This window comes from Cynara cardunculus (assembly GCF_001531365.2).
Source record: "Cynara cardunculus var. scolymus isolate 2C chromosome LG 11, CcrdV1, whole genome shotgun sequence".
Classification (NCBI taxonomy): Eukaryota; Viridiplantae; Streptophyta; class Magnoliopsida; order Asterales; family Asteraceae; genus Cynara; species Cynara cardunculus.
The window spans coordinates 5829119-5854154 of NC_037538.1; the positions used below are offsets into that span (position 1 = coordinate 5829119).

At 33.9% G+C, this 25036-nt stretch overlaps 4 protein-coding genes across 4 annotated transcripts; 3 read left to right on the forward strand and 1 right to left on the reverse strand.

Annotated features, from left to right (window-relative positions):
• Nucleotides 1-639: 639 nt before the first annotated feature.
• LOC112521882 (importin subunit alpha-9-like) lies at nt 640-6704 on the reverse strand. The gene is made up of 11 exons (XM_025130876.1): nt 6472-6704; nt 5827-6046; nt 5403-5556; nt 5198-5300; nt 4371-4555; nt 3906-3985; nt 3257-3407; nt 2856-2937; nt 2360-2418; nt 1982-2287; nt 640-908 (listed from the first exon to the last, which is right to left on the reverse strand). Exons 1-11 carry the CDS (start codon nt 6521-6523, stop codon nt 744-746), a joined length of 1557 nt encoding a protein of 518 aa, XP_024986644.1. The 5' UTR covers nt 6524-6704; the 3' UTR covers nt 640-743.
• A 3280-nt stretch (nt 6705-9984) lies between these two features.
• LOC112522032 (lipid phosphate phosphatase gamma-like) lies at nt 9985-12371 on the forward strand. The gene is made up of 2 exons (XM_025131087.1): nt 9985-10768; nt 12056-12371. Exon 1 carries the CDS (start codon nt 10083-10085, stop codon nt 10749-10751), a length of 669 nt encoding a protein of 222 aa, XP_024986855.1. The 5' UTR covers nt 9985-10082; the 3' UTR covers nt 10752-10768; nt 12056-12371.
• A 1124-nt stretch (nt 12372-13495) lies between these two features.
• Nucleotides 13496-16982, forward strand: LOC112522175 (protein POLAR LOCALIZATION DURING ASYMMETRIC DIVISION AND REDISTRIBUTION). Its single transcript, XM_025131261.1, has 4 exons — nt 13496-13952; nt 15161-15576; nt 15806-16061; nt 16786-16982. Exons 1-4 carry the CDS (start codon nt 13538-13540, stop codon nt 16884-16886), a joined length of 1188 nt encoding a protein of 395 aa, XP_024987029.1. The 5' UTR covers nt 13496-13537; the 3' UTR covers nt 16887-16982.
• A 5694-nt stretch (nt 16983-22676) lies between these two features.
• On the forward strand, nt 22677-23838 carry LOC112521016. The gene has a single exon (XM_025129642.1). The coding sequence runs from the start codon at nt 23008-23010 to the stop codon at nt 23836-23838; it is 831 nt and encodes a 276-aa protein (XP_024985410.1). The 5' UTR covers nt 22677-23007.
• Nucleotides 23839-25036: the final 1198 nt, after the last annotated feature.

Genomic DNA, 25036 nt, shown 5'->3' on the forward strand with positions numbered 1-25036 from the left:
TGTGATGACAACAGTAACGACATGATGGTCGATGGTGGGTTGGGGTGGGTGGCAACAACGGTAGTGGTGTGGTGGGAGGCTAGGGGTGGGGCGTGAGAAAAAGTAGTAGCATGGCCGTGGTGGGGGCAACGGATGGACGTTGATGGAATTCAATTCCTTCCACTATGCAAGGAAATGACAAATTCATCAACTTGTGGAATTCAATAAATGTGAAGGATTCCGTCCATTTCAAATCGTGAACCAAACAAATGAATTGGAATTTGGTCAAAGAAATTTGTCATTCCAATTTCATCAAATTCCTTCGAATTCCATGAACCAAACGGGTCTTGTTGATATTTACAAGCCTGTTTGGAGTCTTTGAATCTAATTATAGCTTGCTTCTGAGTTTTAATATGCTGTTGTTTCTTTGCTTGCTTCTGGGTTTTGAGTTTAATTTGGAAAGTTTTAGTTTTAGGCCAAGTGTTCAGTCACTACATCATTTGTTGGTTCTATAGAAATTAATTTCGATGAATCCCATTAGTCACTACATCATCTTTGGCGAGGTTTGAACCCCTGACCTTCTAGGAAGTCAGGAACTACGATACCGCTAAGTGAAAGGTACTTTGGTAAGTCCCACATTTTATAGACAACTTGAATGTTTTTTAAAACACACCATCAATATGTACCCAAAAAACCAACATATAACAAAAGTTATATTCAAGCATCGATGGTTAACCTACAATGTTACACAATGTATTCTTTTTCTACTCATCGAGCCCATACGTTTCACCAAAATAACTGTCGACCAACAGATTCGCCATCATTCTAAGCTCGTCGTTTTCGTGAAACTGGAACCGTTCCATCGCTTCGATTCCGTCTGCACCTTCAACCAGCTTCTGACCCTCACCATTCGGCATTCCTCTTAAAACCTGCACACGGTTATATGTCATTTGCCAACTATACAACTATATTCATCAGATTAACGATTTTGTAAAACTTTTAGTAATTCACGTAATAATCTTTAGTATTGTGTCCTCGAATTTGGAAAGAAAAGAAAACACACCGAAAAGAATAGAAAACACACCGAAAAGAATAGAAAGAGTTAAGAATTGTGGTTTGAACGAAATTACAATTTTCGTCCTTGTGTTTTAGAAACTGTGATTTTCATCCCTATGGTTCGTAATTCATTGTTCTTTTCGTCCTTATAATTTATAATCTATTTATGTTTTGGTCTCTGTGGTTTACAATTCTTTGCCTTTTTTGTCCCTTGTACTTTAAGGTAAGAGTTAGGCTCAGAGACAAAAATAGCAATGAATTGCAAACCATAAAGATGATAATTGTAGTTTCTAAACTACAAGTACTAAAATCGTGATTTTTAACAAATCACAGGGACGAAAAACGTAATTTACTCTGAAGTTTTTTATTTTGTTTTTGAAACAGAAAGTAAGATAATAGAAATGGAACCATTTTTCATGTTTTTGGACCCGAGAAAAAAGGAAAGGAAGGGGACGTTTACCAAATACTTACCCGGTAAGTGCTTACCGGTAAAATTTAACACTATTATTTACTTGGCGGGTAAGATTTTAGTCCACCAAAACAACATCGTATGCAACAATTTACCCGGTAAACGTTTACCGTGGTAAGAGTCGTCACCCTCACTTATCGGGTAAGACTCTTGATCATTATCTCGCTCTTACCAGGTAAGATTATTGGTCTTTACCATATTCATCCGATGAGGTAATGTTACTTGGTAAGCGCTTACCCGGGTAAGCGTTTGGTAAACGGCCCCAAAATATGTTTACAGATAAATCCTTCATATTTGCTTTTCTTATTTCGTTGCATGAGGGTATTTTTGTCATAAAAGATCACAGACTCATTTCAGCTTTCCTTTCCTTTCCTCCCGTATTAAAGTGTTGGAGGAAACGTAAATGCTATTTTCCCTGCTATTCGTTTCCTTTCCTTGAAAAAAGAGGTTTCGAGAACAACTTGTTTTGAAAGTTACCAGCTCGATGAAATGAAGTCCGAGTCGAGCAGCTTCGAGATCGGCTGATCTAACCAAATCAATGAAACCACCAAGACATCCAGCTTTGACAAACGAAACCAAGTGGTCCAATAATAAGCTTGGCCTCCCAGAGGCATCAGCTGGAGCAACACAGAGATTGCCCAGAACATACGCCACCTCCTTTTTTATGTCGAATGGTGCTGAATCAAGAAGCTGCAATAATAACAACACGGCTTCGCTTTTGCATATCACTTGCTTGTGACCAACGGAGCCTGCAGCTATGTTCGATAGCACCCAAGCTGCTTCCTACAGAAACCAAGTTTCATTAAGCACGTATGATGGATGAGTTAAGCCGCTAGCCCATTCACCAATGTATACCTTCTTCAAGAAACGATGCTCGCTCTTCAGGCATTTACTTAATGATCGTATAATACTGTCTGCAAATCGCACAAAACGAACCGGGGTCAATTCTTTTATCTTTTCTCATTGAAATTTTCTAACTTTTTGCTCTAAGCAGCTGAATATAAATCACTTGTCCTCAAACTCCATGTCCCCATCCTGTCCCACCAATCAACTTCTGACATATCATTACTTTATTTAATTAATCTTTTTATTCTCTCTCTTCAATAAAGTGACGATGTGTCAGAAGTTACTTAGGTGGGCAGGGAGAAACATGAGGTTAGGGGACAGTTGGTTTGTATTCTAAGCAGGTGGCTAGCATTTTTGTCAAGGGTCGCCAATAACCTCCCGGCCACAAAAAGATTAACCATACTGGTCGCACCAGGGTTCGGTGTGCATAAATATGAATACAAAAATAAAAAATTGTAAACAAATCGACAAGAAGTTATTTTAGAACGCAGAAAGTAGAACTAACCTGTGATTTCATGTCCTGGAACAAGAACAACGTTCGTCGTGTAAGCATCACTGGCCATGAGATTGCCTAAACTCCGTAGCAACTGCATACGATATAATGTCATGGGAAAAAGAACAGCATTAGTATTTCAAGAATTACTCGAATTTGTCAGCATAACCATATAAAAACATCCACCAGAATCGATTATAGCGTCATCTTTATGAAATTGAATTACTTTTCATATAAATTCACCACATGGAGATTATGGTATTCAATGAAAATGCAGTATTATTATGTGTTCTATTTTTTATTTCTGCAACTTATTATGTATTTGTGATTGTTGATCCTAATAGATAGAACTGATGAACACAAAACCCAAAAGTATATTCGCGAAAAAATAGAATTCGTGGATTGCTTGTTACCGGAATGAGTGATTGCAAACTATTTGAGGCCGCCAATCTGTCCACAAGAACTTGTACAAGATCGGTCTTCATTAGCACACTTGTAGCAACATCTGAAAGAGCCGATAGATAGACAACCACCCATGCTACTTCAGTTGCTAAATCTACATCCCTGTTCATCAAAGATTATACATATATCATTATTTGTTGTCTGATTTCGACATGTGTGTGTGTGTGTATATATATATATATAGGGTCACGTTCAGGGGAAAACCGCAAAAAATGAAAAACTGAGGAACACCCTACAGTATGCACATGTAATTTTAAGCAATTTGTCCGGCACGTGCATAAAACCCAAGAAACAACTTCAATTACCGGTATGCATATGTGCATACCGTCCAAATGAATGGTTACCAGGGTGTTCCTCAATTTTTCATTTTTTTGAGGTTTTCCTGTGAACCTCTCTCTCTCTCTCTATATATATATATAAAGGCAAAAGGCAATATTGTTATTAATTTATTCAATTTTAACGTAGGGTTAGGATTTAACTTTCTACAAGATGGAAGGGATGTTGCGATTAATTACATACCATGGTTCACACAATTCAATTCTAATCGATGATTAAGATATAATTACACCATACTAGAGACAATGATGTGAAAAAACTTACGCTTTCTTCAAGTGTCGAAGTATGGCATCCACCACCCCATCAACTTTTATGAGTTCCGTTGCAGCCTCTGGGTCTGGTCCCTACATTCACAAAAACCAAATTTTAGAATTTTGAAGGTAAATATCGTTTTGCAAAATTGTTTTCTTTAATAGAAAAGTTCCTCCTTTATTTACAGACTCTCTCTTTCAATATTCCCCTCCCTTTGAAAGCATTCCACATGCCTGATATATGTATGTGTGTGACTGAAAACTGCAAAAGATTGTCCCATTCTTTTTGACCATTCGGTATCTTCACCATGGATCCAATTCATATCATACATCGTTAAATGAATATGTGATTATGGGCCCTGTTTACTTGATTTAAGGAAAACGATATAATCAAAAGGAGCCTGATTTTTTTATGCAAACAAGAGTGCATAAAGGAAAAAGATTACATCTAATTCAGACAAAAATGAGCGATTAAAACCTTGATTAGATTTGATAATGTCCAAGCGGCTGTTCTGACTGTGGAACCCTTATCCGGCAACATCATTCTTGCAAGAGGAGGTAACGCTCCTTGTGAAAGGAGAAGATCTCTCAAATCCTCTCCTTCACCGGCAACATTTCCTAATGCCCATGCACACTGCTCAGCAACACATGATGAACCCTTCTCTACAAATTGATTAATTGCATACAAAATGTCAGTAGAGGTCAGGTCTGTGTACATCTCACCCTCTCCGGGCCCCACCTTCCATGTGGATATACTGTGCTTGTTTGGTTTGTAAAATGTCACCATATGGACCAACAATCACATAGAAGAACTATAAACAAATAATCAGTACAAAACCAAGTGTTTAAAGTGCTTAATATGTCCTACATTAAAGTGTCCTTTCCTTTTTGAGATGTCCCACAGCAAGTTTCGTCTTTCTTAATATAAAAAGATTCTCTCTCACTTTCCGAAATTACCCGTGATGATGAACAAATAAAGATACTTAAGAAGGTCCCCGCGTACTTACGGAAGCATGTTAGATACACAGTTCATATCTTAAAGGAAAAAGGTAAAGGTATTCTTGCAATTTCACCACAAGTTTTGATGTATATTGATATCCGTGACATTTTACAAAGCGAAAAAGTCAAGTGGAGCGTATGGTACCCAGAAGAAATGCGCCTTTTTATTTGAGAACGACGCAGAATCTCCAAATCAGTAACACTTTACACTTAAAACTTAGATAACCTGTAGATGTTCTAAAAATTTCAAAAAGAACCAGTAACGCAAAAGGATTTGTCTCAAACTTTAACTACCAAGTTACTGACCTCCAAGATGAGCAATAAGTAATGGTAATGTCGGTAACAAAGCTTTAGTTTCTTCTGGTTTTCCCGCAGCTATATTTGTAAGACACCACGCTGCTTCAAGCAACTGCATTGTGGACATTAATTGTAATAAAGCAGCCTTTTTTGGCAACTTATTTAAAATAAAATAAAAACCAACGTTTATATGAAAGAGAAAAACAAGAATTACCTGTTCATCTTCAGACCCAAATGAAAGACATTGAGCAAGTAGAGGTATTGCTCCAGATTTAAGAGCAATTTCAACAGGAGGATACTCGGATCTTGATAATAGCCTCCTTAGTTCACGAAGAGCATTCACCTTCTTTTGAACCGCACCTTTTCCCCTAAAAGAAATTAAACAAGATGAGAATTTAGGTCAATTTGTGAACAGATGATAAATCATCACACAGGTGATAAAACATCCAACTAAAAATGGCAAGAGCTTTAACTTCAATTTACCTAAACATACATAATCCATATACACGAATGATATTAGATTATATAGCTAACAGTTTGAATGGAGGACACATGTTTGCCCAATTTATAACTTATAAACTATGCAAAAAGTGAAGTAAATCACATTGTAACAAAGAAACATGATGAATTAGACTTACTTGAAAGAAACTGCAAGCTTCAATTCTTCAACAGCAGAAGATGTTTGAGCCTCTAAAATGGATGGTTCCTCTTCGATCATCATGTCACCATCGGTCACAACATCCATATCGCTACTAACTCCATCTCTACACAATCGTTTGGTTCGGAACATTGCTTCTCTTCTTTCTTTCACCACTGATACAGCATGCTGCCTTCTCCTTTGTACAGCAGCATTCCCAACTGCAATCCCAAATACATATACATATACATATATATAAATATTTAGCATAAGCATACTGATCAAGATTTTGTAGAATTTGCATAAATAGATTGTAAAGAGATGGCCAAATTTCTATATCTACACAGTTACACCTCAAGTAGCATCCTGGAAGTGTTCTATCTAATTGAAATTTCTATATATACACTTCTCCAGAACCCAAATTAAACCTTCAGACTTGAAATAAACAAAAAGAATCTAGGATGCACAAAAGGGGTCAGATTCACACCAACAACATAAAATGGGTTCATAGCAATTATAGAAAAAACCCATGAAATTACACAGAAATGATCCAAGAAAAAATAAACCAAAATCAAATCCCATTGGGACAAAACATCTATCTGAGCCATGAACTGCATAAATAAAATACAAGAAAAGAAAAGCATGCCTGTGTTCTTGATGGGGTCTCTCCTATGAGACGCTGCGCTTTCACCTGCCATTGTTCCGATTACAGAGATGGAGTTTTCTAAAAGGAAGATCGATATAGTTTTGACTCTCTACAGTGAGTTGGTCATACAAAGACGAAAGGAATGTGCATTTTGTCTGCATAAATACCCCCAACTCATATACGTGCTTGGATGCCCTGGTTTCATTGTCCCAAATGGAAATTAGGGTTAAATTCTAAAATGGTTTTCGCCATCTTTTAATTGGTTGATCTTGATTCAAACTGGAAATTTGGGAAGGGATTGTGGTAGATGATCATGAACATGTATACCCTTTGAAATTGTTTGATGGGTCAAGAAAAAGATTTGATTTACATGATAAAGATTTTGAACAACAACTACAAAGATTTGATTTAAGTTAAATGAAATAAGAAAAATGTTTTATTTAAGATTTTATTCAAAGTAGGTAAGGCTGTAAACGAACCGAACGAACATGAACGAAGGCTTGTTCATGTTCGTTCGTTTAACTTAACCGAACAAACGAACGGTAAACGAACGAAAATATTTGTGTTCGTGTTCGTTCGTTTAGAAATCAGTTGTGTTCGTGTTCGTTTATGTTCGTTCGTTAACATGTTAAATGAACGAACATAAACGAACGAGCTAAACGAACATAAACGAACGGGTTAAACGAACATAAATAAATATTATTTGAATTCAAAGTAAATAAATAAAAGATTATATATTAAATTTAATATATAAACGAACGAATATAAACGAACGTAAACGAACGGTAAATGAACGAACGTTCACGAACATAAATGAACGAACGAGGCTCTTGTTCATGTTCGTTCGTTTAACTAAACGAACAAAAAAAATTGTTCATGTGCGTTCATTTATTAAATAAACGAACATAAACGAACTTCCCGCCGAACAGTTCACGAACGATTCGCTGAATGTTCGGTTCGTTTACAGCCCTAAAAGTAGGTACGTTTTATTTTTTGATTGATTCATTAACGAGGTTTGAAAGTTGGGACTTAGAGAAGTCCGTAGTTGAGATAGAAGTGTGGATCTTCACTAATAACATCAAAATCTTTAAGTATCAATTTTTTTTTATTAACCTAAATATCCAATTCGTTATATGATCGACAAGTTTTTTATTATTTCTTAAATTTGAACTTGAGACCTTCAAGTATTTTTTATCTTTAGAGACAAGCTTAAACCAATCAGATAAAATACTTTTGACCCTTGTGGTTAAGTATCAAAATTTTGGTTTCATATATCCTAAATGAATCATTTAAATCAAGACCTTTAAATATTATATAAATAGAGTTAGTATTACAATGAAGGTTTTTATAAGAATCTTGAACAGTTACAGGTTTTTATTAAAATTGAATGCTTGAACAAGGATTTGAGTTTTTGTATAGATTCATTTTTTATATTGTTTTATTATATTTTACCCCTTTTTTTTTAATAAATCTATTTAAAATATAAGTTATATTGATTAAAGAAAATATAAATTAATTATTATAATTTTTTTTAGTTTTGTTCTATTTTTAGGTTTTTGTAAATTTTTATACGAGTTTTCTATTAATAAGTTTAATTTTTAATTATCTCATTATATTATTATATCATTTTGTTGAAGAGATAGATACTCCAACATAAATATTTTAAGGTTCTACTCGTAAATTCTAAGAAAATCTTCAACGAATTTATGAGATGTGTTAAAATGAAGCTCTTTATCAACTCTCCTTTGATTAACCACAAAGATGGTGTCTGATTGGTTTGAGTTTGACTCCAAATGTCAAAAGTACCAGAAAGTCTCATATTCAAATCCAAAAAGGAATAAAAATTCTCTTGTGGTCACGAAGGTTCAAATGCGGTGACTCCAGGCTATCTGCAAAGCAGGTGGTTGCCCTGGAATTAGTCGGCTCGTATAACGGGTTGAATATCCAGGTTAATAAAAAAAAAAACGCTCCTTTGACTTGGTTTAACATATTTGGTTGAATCGAGATTACAAGTGGTCCATAGTATTATTTATTATTTAGTGTTAATTTTTATAAAGATTAATATTCGTGTAACTTTGTAATTTTTTAATTGCAGTATAAAATTATGTTCATGTTTTAATTGTTTTTCAAATATGTTAACAAAATATATAAATTAACAAATTTAAATTAATATAGAAAAGTGAAAATTAATAAATTAAATTTGATTTTTTAATATATATTAAATTTATATATTGATTTATAAATAAAATTACATTTTACAAATAAAAAATGAAAACCAAGTTTTTGTAATAACATCCATTGTGAAGTTTTATTGATGCCCTTGTTTTGTTGATATGGTAATTACGTGGCAGAAAAAACTATGGCAGATGAGGTGTAAGGGTTTCACCACTATCGTTGATTAGGGGTGCTAAAAAATCTGACAAATCCAACTCAACTTAATGTGAACTAACTCAACCTGATGTTTAATCGAGTTGTAAAAATTTTAAATCGTAAGTATTGGGTTGATATTAGGTTATTATTGTTTGAACTCAACTCAACCTGATGAACACGATATCTTTTTTATTTATTGAATTTAATATGATTGTTGAATTCTTATTAATATATAAATTAGACAATTACAATATCGCGTACGCTATTCATATAAGCATATTTTCAATCTATTCACATTTCTATATAACTTATTTGTATATATGTTCAATAACTGTGAATATATATATATATATATATATATTGAGAAAATTAACTGAATATGATATATACAGGAAGTATGAATAAGTTGTATCAAATGGTTGATGGTGAAAAAACAATTATGAGTAGAGAAATAACATGTTCAATATTAGAAGAATATTTTAATGTACCGAAGTATCAATCCGACCAACTCGTACAATTTGGGTTGGGTTGGATTGCACATTGGTTTGAGTCTGGTTGGGTTAAGATTTTTCAAACCATAAGGTTGGGTTGTTCAAATGTCTTCAACTCGATCAATCCAACCAATTAGCACCCTTATCGCTGATCTTAGGTTGAAGAAGGTATCATAAGAATCATTACCGTTGTTATTGATTCTGAACGTTGATGCTTTTTTTAAACCCTTCAATTTTCAATTGGAATAATAAGACAATCAAACATTTGACAAGAAATTAACAAGTAGTAACTGATCAAGGCCGTGTGACCATAGCCTCTAGTCCGTGTGATCAAGGCCTTTGGACTTCTTATAGAACCGTAGCTTTTGATTCCAAGACAGTTGTAACTGTTCTCAAATATTATATATTAACATTTATATTGTTGGGCATTATGTCTTATCTTTTTTAACCATTTGTAACCATCGATCTTTCTTATAAATACGTGAATGGAAATTTGGGTATATATAAGTATTCGATCTTATACCTTTAAGATTAAATTTCTTAATTATATTATCTCAATACGAAATTCTATTGTGGTATTTTTTTAATAGAAAATAATAAATTAAGGAAAAGTCAAAGTTGATTCTTCAAATGGTCCTCATGGGCAAGAAACACAGAGTTCAGATCTGATCTCAAGAATAATTGACCACATTCGGCGCATTCTTCGAAAACCCCCAATTCGATCATTTCGTTGCAGCTCCAGTTAGATCCATGTCCAATCAACTGAGAGCTGTAACCCTAACCCATGTCCGTTACTTCAAAGGAGATCAATTAGGCCATTTCTTGGCATGGATTTCATTAGTTCCAGTCTTCATTAGCCTCGGTGGTTTCGTGTCTCACTTCCTCTTTCGTCGTGAGCTCCAGGGTATGTTCTTCGCTCTAGGGTTAACCATTTCCCAATTCGTCAACGAAGTGATCAAAACATCCGTCCAACAAGCTCGGCCGGAAACATGCGTCATGCTTGAAATGTGCGATTCGCACGGCTGGCCTTCCAGTCATTCGCAGTATATGTTCTTTTTTGCAACCTATTTTACTCTGTTGACTCACAAGAAATATGGACTTTTGTTTAGAAAGCAAATGTTGCTTGTGGGTCTTGTTGTTTGGCCATTGGCTTTGCTTACAATGTATTCTAGGGTTTATTTGGGGTACCATACGGTTGCCCAGGTGTTTGCCGGTGCTGGACTTGGGATATTTCTTGGTGGGTTGTGGTTTTGGGTGGTTAATTCATTGCTCAGAGGGGTTTTTCCGGTGATCGAAGAGAGTTTCTTTGGTAGGTGGTTCTATGTTAAGGACACTTCACATATACCAAATGTGTTGAAATTTGAATACGAGAATGCCAGAGCTGCACGAAGGCATTCGTCTTATAAGCGCTCAGAATGATGGAAGAATAGAATTGGGTATGTGATTTATGTTTGAACTATGAACATTTGTTGCTTTGTTGATGCTATGTGAAACAATTAGACTCAAACCCACAACCATTTAGGTTTAGAGACTCGTGTTTTTTATTAACCTGAATATCCGACATAGCTTAATCCATATAGACATCTTAATCTATGCTGGACTTGATGTAAAAACAAATAAACAGTTCCTTACACTTGGAGTAGGAGGGGAGCAGATGATTGTGTTGGGACTGTTACAAGGAAAATGATCCCACATAGGAAGGAAAGGGAAAGGTGTGTAAGCTTATAAGCCTTATCTTATAAGGCTTAGCAAATTGGGAAACAGTGGCTCGCGTGACTAGAGCCGCAACCTAAGTTGTGGGCAGCCCCTGCACAGGTCAAAAATCGGCTTAACTGCCAATTGACCTTCAAAACTATATAAGCTCATTATTCCCTCTTCTTTCCATTTCAAGTGCTCGTGCAAGAACTTGAATAGATAGTTGTATCCACTAAACGGACGTTCTAAACTACTGCATGAGTGTGGGCGAAATTTTGTTTAAGGACACCGCTGCGCAGGCCTCTATCTAATCTTCAAGCATCGTTGATCTGAAGTTAGTATCTCTACTTGATTTGATAAGGATCTCAATATATATTACACATATACACATACATGTTTTTTTTCTGTTTGGCTGCACTTGATTACACGATTTTGCACACACAAATACACATATTATTGGAATTTCTGGTCTGGTAACCTTGGTTCTAACAAATTGTAGCTTGTATGGGATCTACGAAAGCATTTACTGTATTTGGCCTTCTAACTATGAAGACAAGACGATATACTGGCTTAGGTTTAGTTGGTTCAAATCCTTGGTTGTAAGTGGATAGAAGATATTTGATTTATTGATGCTATTATGTATCTTTCTACGAAGTTTATTCTCAATCCATATTTGGTATATGAAAGTGTGGAAGGGTACATATTAGTTAGATGAACGAAAACATGTTTATATTTATCACAAAACAAACTGTAACTGATCAAATAGTTTAGAATATGGTGATATCACAAAACTATAGCACCCCCAATCAAATTCTTAGGCCTTTTGCATATTTGTTGGCACAAATGTTTTCACTTGTTATTTTCTGCAAATTCTTTGTGTTATAATCAAATCTCTATAACGGAGATCCACATTCACATACCGAAAATGTTAAGATAGAGTTCGTTTTCTTGCACAAACGCAAACATAATGTGGAATTCATCATCAAAAAACGATGCTAAACTAGAATATGCGTCTTCTTTATTGGCAGGTGAAATTGCTTGTAGAATGAGACTGCACCTGTGATCTGCAAAGCAAGGTGGTGATTCCTGCAGTTTGCTGTTTGCAGAATGAAAAGCGCATATGTTCCATCTTTACTATTACTCATAAAAACTTATGTGGTATAGTTGCCACTAATCACTTGCTGATGTTATGGTTTAGTAGGAACTTATATTTTCTTCTACATAGGTAAGTGCATACTGCATAGTATAAAATGACAATTATATCCCATGTATTTTGCTACAGTTTTGTGTGTTTCTTGGCATCCCATTGGAGATGCCTTTTGAATTGTATGGTCAAATGAACTAGAGATGGGCAAACAAAACCCTGGTTATGACTGGTACCGGTCAAAAAGAGCCACCATGTAACTGGTTACGGCATAACCGGTCCCTAGCCCTTAATGTGTAATTGGTATGGACCAGTATGGCCAGTCCTCAAGGTCAAATCCATTTTATATGGTTCGTTGACCAATGGGTGAGTGTCATGTGACACTTTTGTAGGCCTTAGCCATTACCGGTCATTTTTTTTTTTGTGGCATTGACCGGTTATAACTGCCTCTGAACTAATTCCTCTTCAACAGATCAAAATAGAACGGGTTTGGTTTGCATTTAGGTCTTGACTAGTTACCGACATGTTGTACCTCCAAAATGAACTCCTTTTAGGATTCACAGGTGATTTTTATTATCCAAGTACAAGCAAACCATGCTATGATGTTAAGTAGCAAGTACTTTGTAGTTGTGTAACAGAATAAAAATGAAATTATACTATTTGACTTGACATACAATACAAATTACAAAATGTCTGGTTAAGGCTCAAAAGTCGAAACTGGGTGAGTCAATGCTCAGTTAAATGAACATAAACATACACATACTAAGGACTGGTGATCATTGATCATGGAGTTAATTTTTCAGGGAAATATTTGGTTAACAAGTGATCAGTTATGAAAAGTGAGCATTAGGGGCCGTAAGGATTTTACCTTTTCTTTTGCTGAAAACCAATCCTTATGCATGTACGTAAGCCTTTCTACGTAAAAATTGACTATAAAATAAAATGAGGTCGAAAATGGCTAAAAATAGAAATTTTTATTGTAAATTTGCTGCAAATAAATGCCATTGTATCCAAGTCCAAGCCCAACGATCCATTACCACTTACCAATTAGCATCTCCAAAACCCAAGTTAAAAATCAATTTTTTTTACAAGTTAAAAGATGGTGAAATTGAAAACTCCCTCCAAAAGGCCACCAATTTTCAAAGCAGGTACAGAGGAAGCACGTGAGTTTCAGCTTTCTTTTTTTCATTGCCCCTTCGCCAACCCTCTCCTGCTAACTTCCATGTGTTGATGATGGGTACAGTTTCCTAAATTGTTTTTGAATGCCTTCAAATCTACAATCTCTATTCACCTACCGCCTTTGAATTTACTACTTCAATTTTCCTTCTATATTTCTAAATCCCTAGTTCTTGATTAGGATCACACAATGTGGCAAGTTTTGCTGGCTGCAGCATTAGCAGGATCTGGGTATTTTGCTAAAAACCTACTCCACAAAAATGATAAGGAACCCACGAATTGTTTTGATTTACCCACAGAAATACCACCATCTTCTGTCGAGAATGCTGACGCAGAAGCTTCAAATTTTAATGAAGAAACGTCATCGATCTTTAGGTTTTCTAGTGCTTCTCAAGGGTCAAAGAGTTATCGGAAGAAATTGGGCCATGGTGGTGGAATTAAAGGTAAGAGAGGAAATCATGAAAAAACATTTGGGTCGGTGAAGAAAATGGCTGATGGATTTGTTGATGATCAGAGGAAAAGTGGGAGGAAATTTGCTGTTTGTTTGAAGAAGAGGCGTACCGGCAGAAATGCTTCTGCTAAATGTGATTCTTTTGATGTTAAGGGTAATCTCCTTTATGCTTATGATTTGATGTTATTTTGATTTTAATTTACATACTCATAAAGCGACAAGTGCAGTGGAATTAATGAACAATGGGCAATGAAGTGTAACTATATTCTTGTTTAGAGTACCAAATCCACTAGATTTGAACCATTTCTCTTACATATAAACCCCTTTCTCTTTTGAATGGCTCTTTTGGTGGGAGTTACTCGATGGGGTTCCACTTATTCTCACATATAGTCAACGCCCATCACTTTAGGGACTTGACACTCTAGGCAATTTGTAGTCGTCTAGCCTCCTTAGGAATCTTGATACACTGGGAAATTTGTGCCCATCTAGCCTCCATTGGAAAAGGAGGGGGGGNNNNGGGGGGGGGGGGGGGGGGCTGTAAGAGTCCCATGTGGGCTAGTTTTGCACCAATTCTTCTTAATATATGTTGAAATCTCCATTCTCTTCTTAAGGGGTCTTTTGAAGAGTAATCTGATGGTGTTTCACATATTTTTTCATCGTATCAGAACCAAGGTCTACCTTCCTAGGGATTTGCCACTCTTGGATAGTGGTGCTTGTCTAGCCTCCGTTGGAAGGGAGTGTTAAGAGTTCCACATCGGCTAAACTTGGACATTTATCCTAAATATATGTTGGAATCCCGATTCTCTCTTAGGGGCTCTTTTGGAGAGTAATCTAATGGGTTGCACATTCTTACACATGCTATCAGAGCTAAGATCTGCCACTTTAGGGACTTCATACTCCGAGCAACCTGTATTTGTCTAGCCCCCTCACTCATCTAGCTTCCGTTGGAGGGGGTGTGTTATAGTCCTACATCGACTATACTTGAACTATTTCTCCTGTATGTATGTTGGAACCCTTTTTCTCTCTCCAAGGGCTCTCTTGGGGAGGAATCTAATGGGGTTCCACATATTTTCACAAATCTGAAGCAGGATCAGGTACAAGACCAAGCTGTCTAATGATCAACTAAGCATGGCTGCTAACCACTGAATAGCTTTTTATGTCCTGCAATCCCCATTGTTGAGAATATGGTAACCCTTTACTTAGGAGCTTACTTATGAAGACATCCATACGTCTTTTTGAGTACTCAAATTGATGGAAAAACCTTCTTTTCTTGATTATCTCTTCAGAAGTCGGTTTGCCATTTGCATTCTATACCAGATAGAGAAAATTTCTCATGTGTTTGATCTGTCTTAACTTGTTCAGACAAATCATCTTTTGGTTGGGGAGTTGGAGTTGGAATAATGTACATGATGTCAGCTGGGAAAGCCGAAATCGAAAGGCTAAATACAGCAGTAGACGAGACTGCTAAGGTTGTTCAAGAATTAAAAGTTGAGATTTCCAAAAGAAAATCATCATGTGATTTGAAGGTTGAAAGAACTACAAATCAGAAACGGATGGATACCAAATGGGATCAATCTGTACTTGAGAAATCAGACATGGAGAACAGTGATATTGAAGTTTATGGTTCTCAAATGGCCGATGAAGGTGGGTATGCAAGTAGCATTGTGACAGAAGAACCACATCAAGAGGCACTGGAAATGGATCAACTAGAAGCCGAACTTCAATCTGAGCTTCTAAAACTTCATGTTTCCACTGCGGAAGTTTCATCTTCTTTTCAGGTGCTTCCTTCTTGTCAAAATACTTCTTATTCGTATAAACTGTAACGCCCCCATAACCCGAAGCAGTAGGTTGCCCCAATAACCTCCAAATAAACTTAAAACCATGATGGAAGTTATTGATACCCCACGACTTTGAGCTTATAAGGAACTCACAAATCTATTTTTCTATCCAATTTGGAACGAGTTTTTTATTACATAAAATAAATGATATCTTGTTCATGTTCTACAGAATAAAGCTTCAAGTGAGGATCTCTACAAGCCACAAGATCTTGATCAGGCATTTAACCAATGTAACGGTGTAATTCCATCTGAACTTGATCAGAAATTATGTCATCTGCTAATCGAACAGCAGGAGAGTCAAATTGTGGACTTGGAGTCGGAATTGCAATGCACGAATTCCAAGCTCTTGGAGAAAGAATCCGAGCTCCAAGCATTGAAGGATTGTGTTAAACGCCTCACTGACTTTTCTCTAACATGTCCCTCAGGTACACAACTCCATTCTTCATTTACAGTCAGTTACTTGCATACGATTTCTGGAAAAAGGTGGTACACTTTGATCTTTGGGGTCAAACCACCCCTTTTCGGCACTTCTCATAAGTGGTCAGTTCCAAGTCTCCCGAGGGTCCCATGACATTAGTTGGGTGCATGCAAGCTGACCCACACAACCATGGTTACCAAAAACTACAAATAAATATTTGACTTGCCATATAGCTTGAGGAATTTCCAAACATACCCTTGGTGTTTCTTCCTGGTGTATTTAGGCTTAGGGCATGTTTGGTAGCAACTTAATGGGACTCACAGCTTATTCGGTTAGCTATAGATGACTTTTTGGTAGTGGCTTAGTGATGTAAAAAGTGGGTTATTTAGTAAGCTTTTAAAAAGGGAGTGTTATGCAAAAAGTCAAGTCTTTTCCAAACCCGCCCCTCCCAATTAAAAGAAACACTCATTCCATCTATAAAAAGACCTTCCCAAACAAAAAAACCTTCCCAATCTATACAGACATATTAATACACAGAGAAAACTTTATCTATACATAACTTAATGGAAAACCAACCAAACAACCCCTAAGTTATTTTCCAGAGTTGAAATGGCTTAATGGGCAATTGTACAACATAAGTTGTATGAAATACAAGTAACTAAAACATTATGTTCTGGATTTACAAATATTTACGGGATGGTTTTTCTGAAACGATAACTTTATATTTTCAGATGAAGAAAAAGAAGGCCAGGTTGAGGAGGTTCATGGTAGGACGATAGATGGAAATGGAAAACCAGCAGTTGGCACCAAAAGAGCAATCGACTTTGATTGAAATGTGATTCTTTCTGGATATAGCAACATATATTATACACGGTAAACTGTACATTTTTCTATATTTGGAAAGTTAACTCTTGATCGTTTGTTGGTAGATTAAATTAACTTTGTCTGTAACGAACTTTCTTGTTTCTTATGGTTACAAATTATTTTGTAACTCAACGGACGTTTTCTTTTTGCAGTTGGGTGATATTGTTAAATAGGCCGATTAACTGCCAAGATCGGTGTATATATATGGTCTAATGGTAACAATTTACGATTCAATATGGAGTTTGATCGACGTTTGTAGATATGCACAAAATGATCGGAGTTGACATTGTTTGTAATTGAATAGAGTAAGAGAACAATTTTCGAAAAATAGAAAATTTAAAATATATAACCTTTGAAAAAGACTCGTTTTCTATTGCACGTGTTTGATCACGACTAAAATCCCGTTTGTTAGGAGCTTAATGAGACTCAATTTATTCATTCAGTTATACATGATTGTAGCTTAATGATATGTAAAGTGGCTTATTCAGTAAGCTTTTAAGAATGTTTTATGTAGTCATTCAAACTTGTCCCTTCAAATTAAAAAAACAAAGATTTTTCCATTTTCATATATGAAAAGACTTTCAATCCATATACATGACTTAATGGAAAACCAATCATATAACCTCTAAGACCATTTTCAAACATAACACCTAAAAACATCAAATTATTGTGTTTGTTAACATCCATATGAAGTAAAATTCGAACTAAGAATTTATTAATTATTTTAAACGCATATACACTTCATAAATGAGTGGTGACTTTTATTTGATTTTGCTTTTAGCAAATGAGTAATTGAACATGCGAGATTTTATGCTTCATACCTGATGCTTTATGTTTTAATGGTGATCATGACATGTTGTTTGATACAAATACATTATTTAATCCACCACTCTTATATGATTTGCTATTACGTTGGTCTTTTGAATTTTCTCAATCCACTAAAATTTCATTCGATCAAAATTGGTCTATTCGGTTTCAGATTTTTGATACACGACTAGTTGTGTCCCATATCACCTGAACGTTAGTACGAGATATATACCGTATGAACAGGACCATGACATATCCACCTCAACATTTTCCTGTTCTTTTTCCCTACTGATTGAAGCTTCCAAACAGACAAAATAGGTTTTAACAGTACGGTTGTGGTTTTAACCTTTACCGATGGTTTAGCTATTCAACCACAACCCACAACTACAATAAATGAATTGAGTGCAAAACAATGGGATCTAAGGTGTGGTGTTGGTAGGGGTCTGGTTTATTGTGGGGCCAAAACCAAAAGACAAGTTCTTGATTGAGTGCAAGAAAAGGAAATAATTTCTGAAACCCATGTTGACCTTTTGTTTGCTTCTTGATTGGAGTGTTGGGTATGATTTGTCACCTCATAATGGGTGAAATACCTAAACTATACCACTTTAGGACATGCTTTCCAAAGGGAAATGGAGGGTAGTTTTGTAAAAACACACCAAATTGGAAAACCAACCATGTAAATGATGCTCAGGCAGTAGCTTTGTACAGAAAAATAGATACTGGAAAGGCAAATGGTGGGTACCATTTCTGGGTTTTCTAAAACATTTCCATTTCAACCCTTTTTATACATTATATTATATGATTTTGGGCTGATTGATAGTTACTGAATGATTTGATGAATAATGATTAAGAGGCTCTCGTAATATAATATAAAATGAAATATAATTGTCTGGTAATTGTTTACAATAAATTAGGGTGCTGAATGGTTAAGGGAGGCTATGGATGCAAAATTATTCGGAGGATTTTTGAACCATTAAGAGGCAGACTTTTTTTTTTTTTGCCAAACAAGATTTACCTTTTAACGATTCAGAGACTGACTCTTAATGGAATTATTAAGAGGTAAACAAACAATTTGTTTTAAATATGAAATCTTGCTAACTAGATATTTTTTGTAGAGTCAAGTAATTTTGTTTGAAAAATACAAATATAAGATTTGGGTTTGTTTGTTTGTTAAAAATTACTTCTTAATACCTCTGAAGTCTGATTTGTTCAGACGTTTGGGTATTAAAAGTGTTTGTTTTATTTCTAAAATAAGAGCTTAAAAGTTCTAAATGTCCTCTGAAATTTAAGTGGTAGACATATCTCTTAATACCTCTTAATCTTAATCCGTCCTCTATCAAATGGTTCATATGTTGAGATTGGCAAAAACTATTTATCTTTTATACTTTTGTAAAAAAACTATTTATCTTTTATATTTTTACACTAGTTTGATCGATTCAGATTTCAGACTTCAGACGTAAAAACAAACAATCTTACTAATCCAGATTTCAGACTTCAGAACCACCTCTTATAAATCAGAGGTGAAATCAAACTTCAGATTTCACACCTCTTAAAAAACAAACGTCACTTTAAAACCAAAATATTTCGAATTCATATAAAGTTACAAACAAACGAATAAATTATTTGAAAGCCTTTATAATAAGTGTTTTTTAATGTTTTATTTTTCAAACTATCTGATAAATCAGTTGATTAACTAATTACGTTTGATAGAAACCATCTGAGGTAATTAACTCGCTCATATATTCTACGACTGATTTATAATTACTTGTTTAATAAATTATTAATAAGCCTTTAATTCATTATTTCCTCGTTCAATTTTAATCCAAAAAATTATCAAATAACCTTCAAACAAATTGCAACCATACATAAAGAAGCAGACACACCACAAGTATTGTAGGTATTGTCATATCCGAGTATTTCTTGTAAAGAGCGACTCCAAACATAACCATACAACACCTTTAGTATTTTTACGTTACTATAACTTGATGTTTGTATCATATTTTAATTTTGTATTATTAAATATATATATTTTAAATAAAAACATATTTATTTACGATTAAAAAAAAGTAAACTACAAATTTAGTCCATGTGGTTTGTTAAAAGTAACACTTTTCGTTCTTACGTACTACGGTTTTAAACTTATAAAATGGTCATCGTGGTATGCAAAAAAACGTTTGGATTTGATATCTCCTTATAACGACTGTTAAAAAATTCTGCTAAATGAGAGACATTTTCATCATTTTATCAATCTTTTTGTCTTTTACTTAATCAAAAACCACATAAACCAAAATATAAAATCGATGTTGATTGAGTAGAAAAAATCGATTAACGGACGAAAATGCCTCTAATTTAACAGAACTTTTTAAAAGGGGCCAAATTTGGACGTTTTCACATACAATGATAGTCATTTTGTAATTTTCAAACTATAAGACAAAAAAATGTTATTTTTGACAAAACCATAGGGAGTTAGGGACCAAATTGCTGTTTACTCAATTGAAAAATAAATAATACGTGAAAAACATAAAAATAAGTAGACTTCGGATTACGTGAGATCAACATGTTTTCGTGAGACCCGTAAGACCACTTTTTTACATTTGAAACTTCACAACAAGTAAACTTCACAGTGTTTTTGCTGTGAAAGTTCGTTTTTTTTACCTTCACGTTGTTTTACTGTGAAGTTTCAAGTGTAAAAAAATGGTCTCATGAAAACATGCTGATCGTGAACTTAACCAGAAATAGATAATCAGTAATTGTTAAATTGAAAGATATAAATGAATGGAAGAAATAATAAAATATAAATTATTCTTGACACCCAAATGACAAAATGTGTTGCCTTTTTATGTAAAGTTGTCTGATTTAAACCCATCCGTGCCAATTCAAATAAATAATAAAAGAAATTTTGTTTTTATGTTAGTTTTTTATAAGTTTTTAAGATCCATGAAATTTATAAATTGAAAAATGCATTTGTATTTATTTTATTTTTTTAACTTTTATTGTTAAAAAGTTTTAAATTTTTTTATTAAAAGAACTCGTATTTAAAAAAATTGACTTAAATGATCATTTCGCATATCCAAATTGGTTTTTTAACCAATTCTTTTCCGAGTTTACCCAAATGTCACTACTTTTGCAATATTCATGTCCGCAATATTGTGGACCTAGCTAAAAGACAAATTAATGTTAATGATTTTTTTATAAGCATAAGTTGTTATCTCAAATAAATTCAAACATAACATTTATGGTTTTATTTCTCTTCATATATAAATCAAATGGCAGATGGGTTTTATACGATTTTATTTATGATTTGTTAAAAATGGACGATTAAAGTAATTAAAATATAGATAGACATTTAATCTATAGCTATACTATATTATAAAGCATTTGACAAAAAAAAAAAAAAAACATTCTTTATGCATAAATAATGTTTATTAATGTATATTACTTAAAATTCAAGATTACAAGTAATTTTGTGTAAGTACAACTTATTGAAGCTCAATTTTTAAATTCGTGTAATTAACTACTAAACACAATCAAATACATGATAAACCTTCATTTTAAATATAGAAAATCTAAAATATACTTAAGATAATTATTGAGTTCTAACAGAGTATTTAATTATTATCTTTATTAAAAAATTGTATTATTGAACCAAAAATAAGTTACTTTGTTATTAAATTTAAATAAAGAAGTTACACCAAAAAAACGAGAACTATTAAATAGTTAATTTGATAATAATATCGATATGTTTATTTTTAAAATTTTGTGATATCTTCAAATTTATATTTTATAAAAAAATAAACAATATCCATTTCTCAAAGCCACATAAAAAAACATATTATAACATCTACAAAGACGGAATAAAACGAAATATTAAAATCGAGATATGTTTCACTATATTGCGTGAATACCCTTCTAATATGTAAAAAATAGCGATTTACTGTATACTTGTAATTTAATTATGTAAAAGACCACTAAAAGTTGCTTAAAATTGTTTACTCCTTAACAAATTTATTTTATGTTTTAAAAAACAACTTGTTTTATATTAGTTTAATAATACATATTTACTAATAAAAATTATATAAAATAGGTGTTTGAAAATAATAAATTACAATTATATCTAGCAAGTGTGTTTGACACACATGACAAGATATTGTATAAGAAAAAAAAATTGTTACAAATTTAAATTCGTATTTTTTTTAATTATCCATGTCAGTTTATGCATACCTTAACTAATAGCAGGGGTCCCAAAGAACAGACAGGAAAATCCTCAATGATCCTTTGGAACTCGAACCGGTGACTCTTGAGAAGGATCTCTGAAGACCCATGTATATAGTTTATAAGGAGGAATAAAAATTCTCTTGTGGTCACGGAGTTTCAAATGCGATAACTCTGGGCTATCTGCAAAGCAGATGGTTGTCCTGGAATTAGTCGGCTCGCATAGCGGATTGGATATCCAGGTTAATTGAAAAAAAACATGTTTGTGCAATAGGAGGTTATGTGAGTGAGCTTTGAGAAGGGTGTTAATAGCAACCCTTTGCTTAGAATTAATTTGTAAACTTTAAACGTGTAATAAAATTAGAGTATATTTATACAGTATTTTTATTGCATTATACGAGATTAATACATAAGTATAACTTAGTAATACATATAGGTTTTGTAAAACTACTTCATAAATAATTAATAAACATGTTCAAATACATGATAAAACATTGAGTTCTAGTAATACAATAAAATAGTCAATACATAACACAATACATTTCTAGTACATTATAAATGTAATATATTGTTACAATATATATTACAAAATATATATAATATACTATACATTTAATTTAAACTCCAAATGATGCAACAAATCCAGTCAAAACGGCATATATCAAGGTAAATCCGTATTCCAGAGCAATAACCACTATACAAAGCACCATCGCTTAAACAAATTGTACAACACGCATTAAGACTTGTATTTCATCTATTTTATTTGAGTTACATCCTTGGTATAAGCATGAGCCTATATTAACTCCCATCAAAGCGTTATCTTCGCTTCAAGAACCTCCATTGATGAAGCTTCAGAGAGAAACCAAATTAGAGCTCCATAGCCAAATTCAACAAGCACACACAGTCTATGTGTTCTTGTTTGACTCCAACACATTCTCACATAGTGTTTGTGTGTGTTCTTGTTTGTCTGCAATACATACATAGTGTTTATGTGTGTATGAATTTTTGGTCTTCTTTTTGGGAAAAAAGTGAGGTTTTTTTTGGAGCTGTGATACGTTTGAAGAACAGAAATGAAGAGATCAACGAGACCCATATCGAGTCCAGGAAGAACAGAGAAGTTTCCACCGCCATTGATGAGGTTTCTAAGAAGCAACGTGGGAAGCAAGAGCAGCAGCAGAGGAAGAAGATCACGTGCCAGCCCTATGTTCATTAAGAAGAAAAATACAGTTATCGAGACAACTCAAGAACCATCTTCCCCTAAAGTCACGTGCATCGGCCAAGTCCGTGTCAGACGCTCCAAGAAAAACAAGACCACCACCACCACATCCATCACCAGAACCACCATCCGCCACCCAAGTAACCGCCTTTGCGGATGCCTAAGAAAACTCAAACCCAAATGGTGCCGTAGCGTTTTGCGCAAATGGGTCTCGTTTTTCCGATGTGGGTACTGCAAAAACTCAAGAGATTTACATGATTCACCACCGGTGACTCCGAGAAGTTTGTACCAGAACGCCGCCGGCGACAATGGCGAAGAAGACGAACACGTGACTGTAGAAGCTGATAATCGGGGTTTGATTTCACGACCACCGCCGCGAAATGCGTTTTTGCTAACAAGATGCAGATCTGCTCCGTACAGATCTTCTTCCTTAGCAAGTAAATTTTGGGAATCAACAATGGAGAAAACAGAAGAGGAAGAAGTTGCAGAAAAGATTAAAAAATTGAGTATTAAAGAAGAAGAAGAAGCAGCAGAAGAAGAAATTGCGAATGATAATGGAGTAAATGAAAGTAAATGTAATGAATGCAATGGAGTTGAAGAATTGAAGAACATTAAAGTAACGCCATTGATTCTGACCAGGTGTAAATCAGAACCTGCAAGAACATGGGATCAGATTATTGTATGAGTTTGACTTTTGTTTGATTTTTACCCAATTAACTGTGATTAATCACTCAATTTTTTGTTTTTGTTTTTACTTTTACTTTTACTTTGCCTTTTGTTCTAATAATGTTTCATTTTAGTTTTTATTTATTGATATATCTTTGTATTTTACTGATTATAGAAATATATACATTTTAGTACAAAAATAAGTCATACCACATCTATTTTTTTTTTTATCGGGACCAGTTTGTACGTACCTTGACTAAACATAAAACCTTGAAAAATAGACAATTAAATCCTCAGTGGCTTTATACGACTCAAACTGTGGACCTTAGAGGATAATTCGTAGACTCAAATCTTATTATTAGTTGAGCTATCGCTACAATGTTACAACATTTATATTATGTTTTGTTGCTGTAAATATTACAAAAGAAAAGAAAAACATCTATCGATTTCCTCTTGTGGTTGCAATTTGCCGACATGATATGGAGAAAGAGACTAGTCTATGAACACGAACTAAAAATGTTCGGATAACGCTGATTGAGGTATAAAAAAAGCAATAAATCTTAGGGACTGTTTGGTAATTGTTGAATGGTTTTGTGTATAATGATTAAATGGTCAAAATGATTAAGAGTCACTCATGATATAGTACAAAATGAAATATAATTGTTTGTTAATTGTTTACAATGGAATTAGGGTGCTGAATGTTTAAAGGAGACCCATGATACAAAATCATTCAGAGGGTTTTAAAAATCATTAAAAGACAAATTTTTTTTTGCCAAACAAGATTTAGCTTTTAACGATTTAAAAACTGTCTCTTAATGAAACTATTAAAGGTAAACAAACAACCCCTTACTTCTTTATAAGTTAGCATCATGGCCAACATATTTATTAGTCATGGTGTGTTTAACATTCCTGTTTGCTATTGCTCAACAAAAAAAAAGCGATCCAAAAATATTAAACTACCCTTATCTACCTTATAAATACATTCAACTTCAATAGATTTTCTATTTTAAAGATTAATTAACATTTATTATATTAATAAATAAAATATTCATACATCTAATAAAATATTTTTTCCCTAAACATTTAATTTAAAGAATTCTTATTGGTGCAATATAATTAAAAATTAATTTGTGCTCAAGGTAATATTTTTTGGAAGTTTCCAAATTTTGAGAATCTCACACCCCTCTCCCAATTTTCCCATTTTGAAGAAAGTTTAA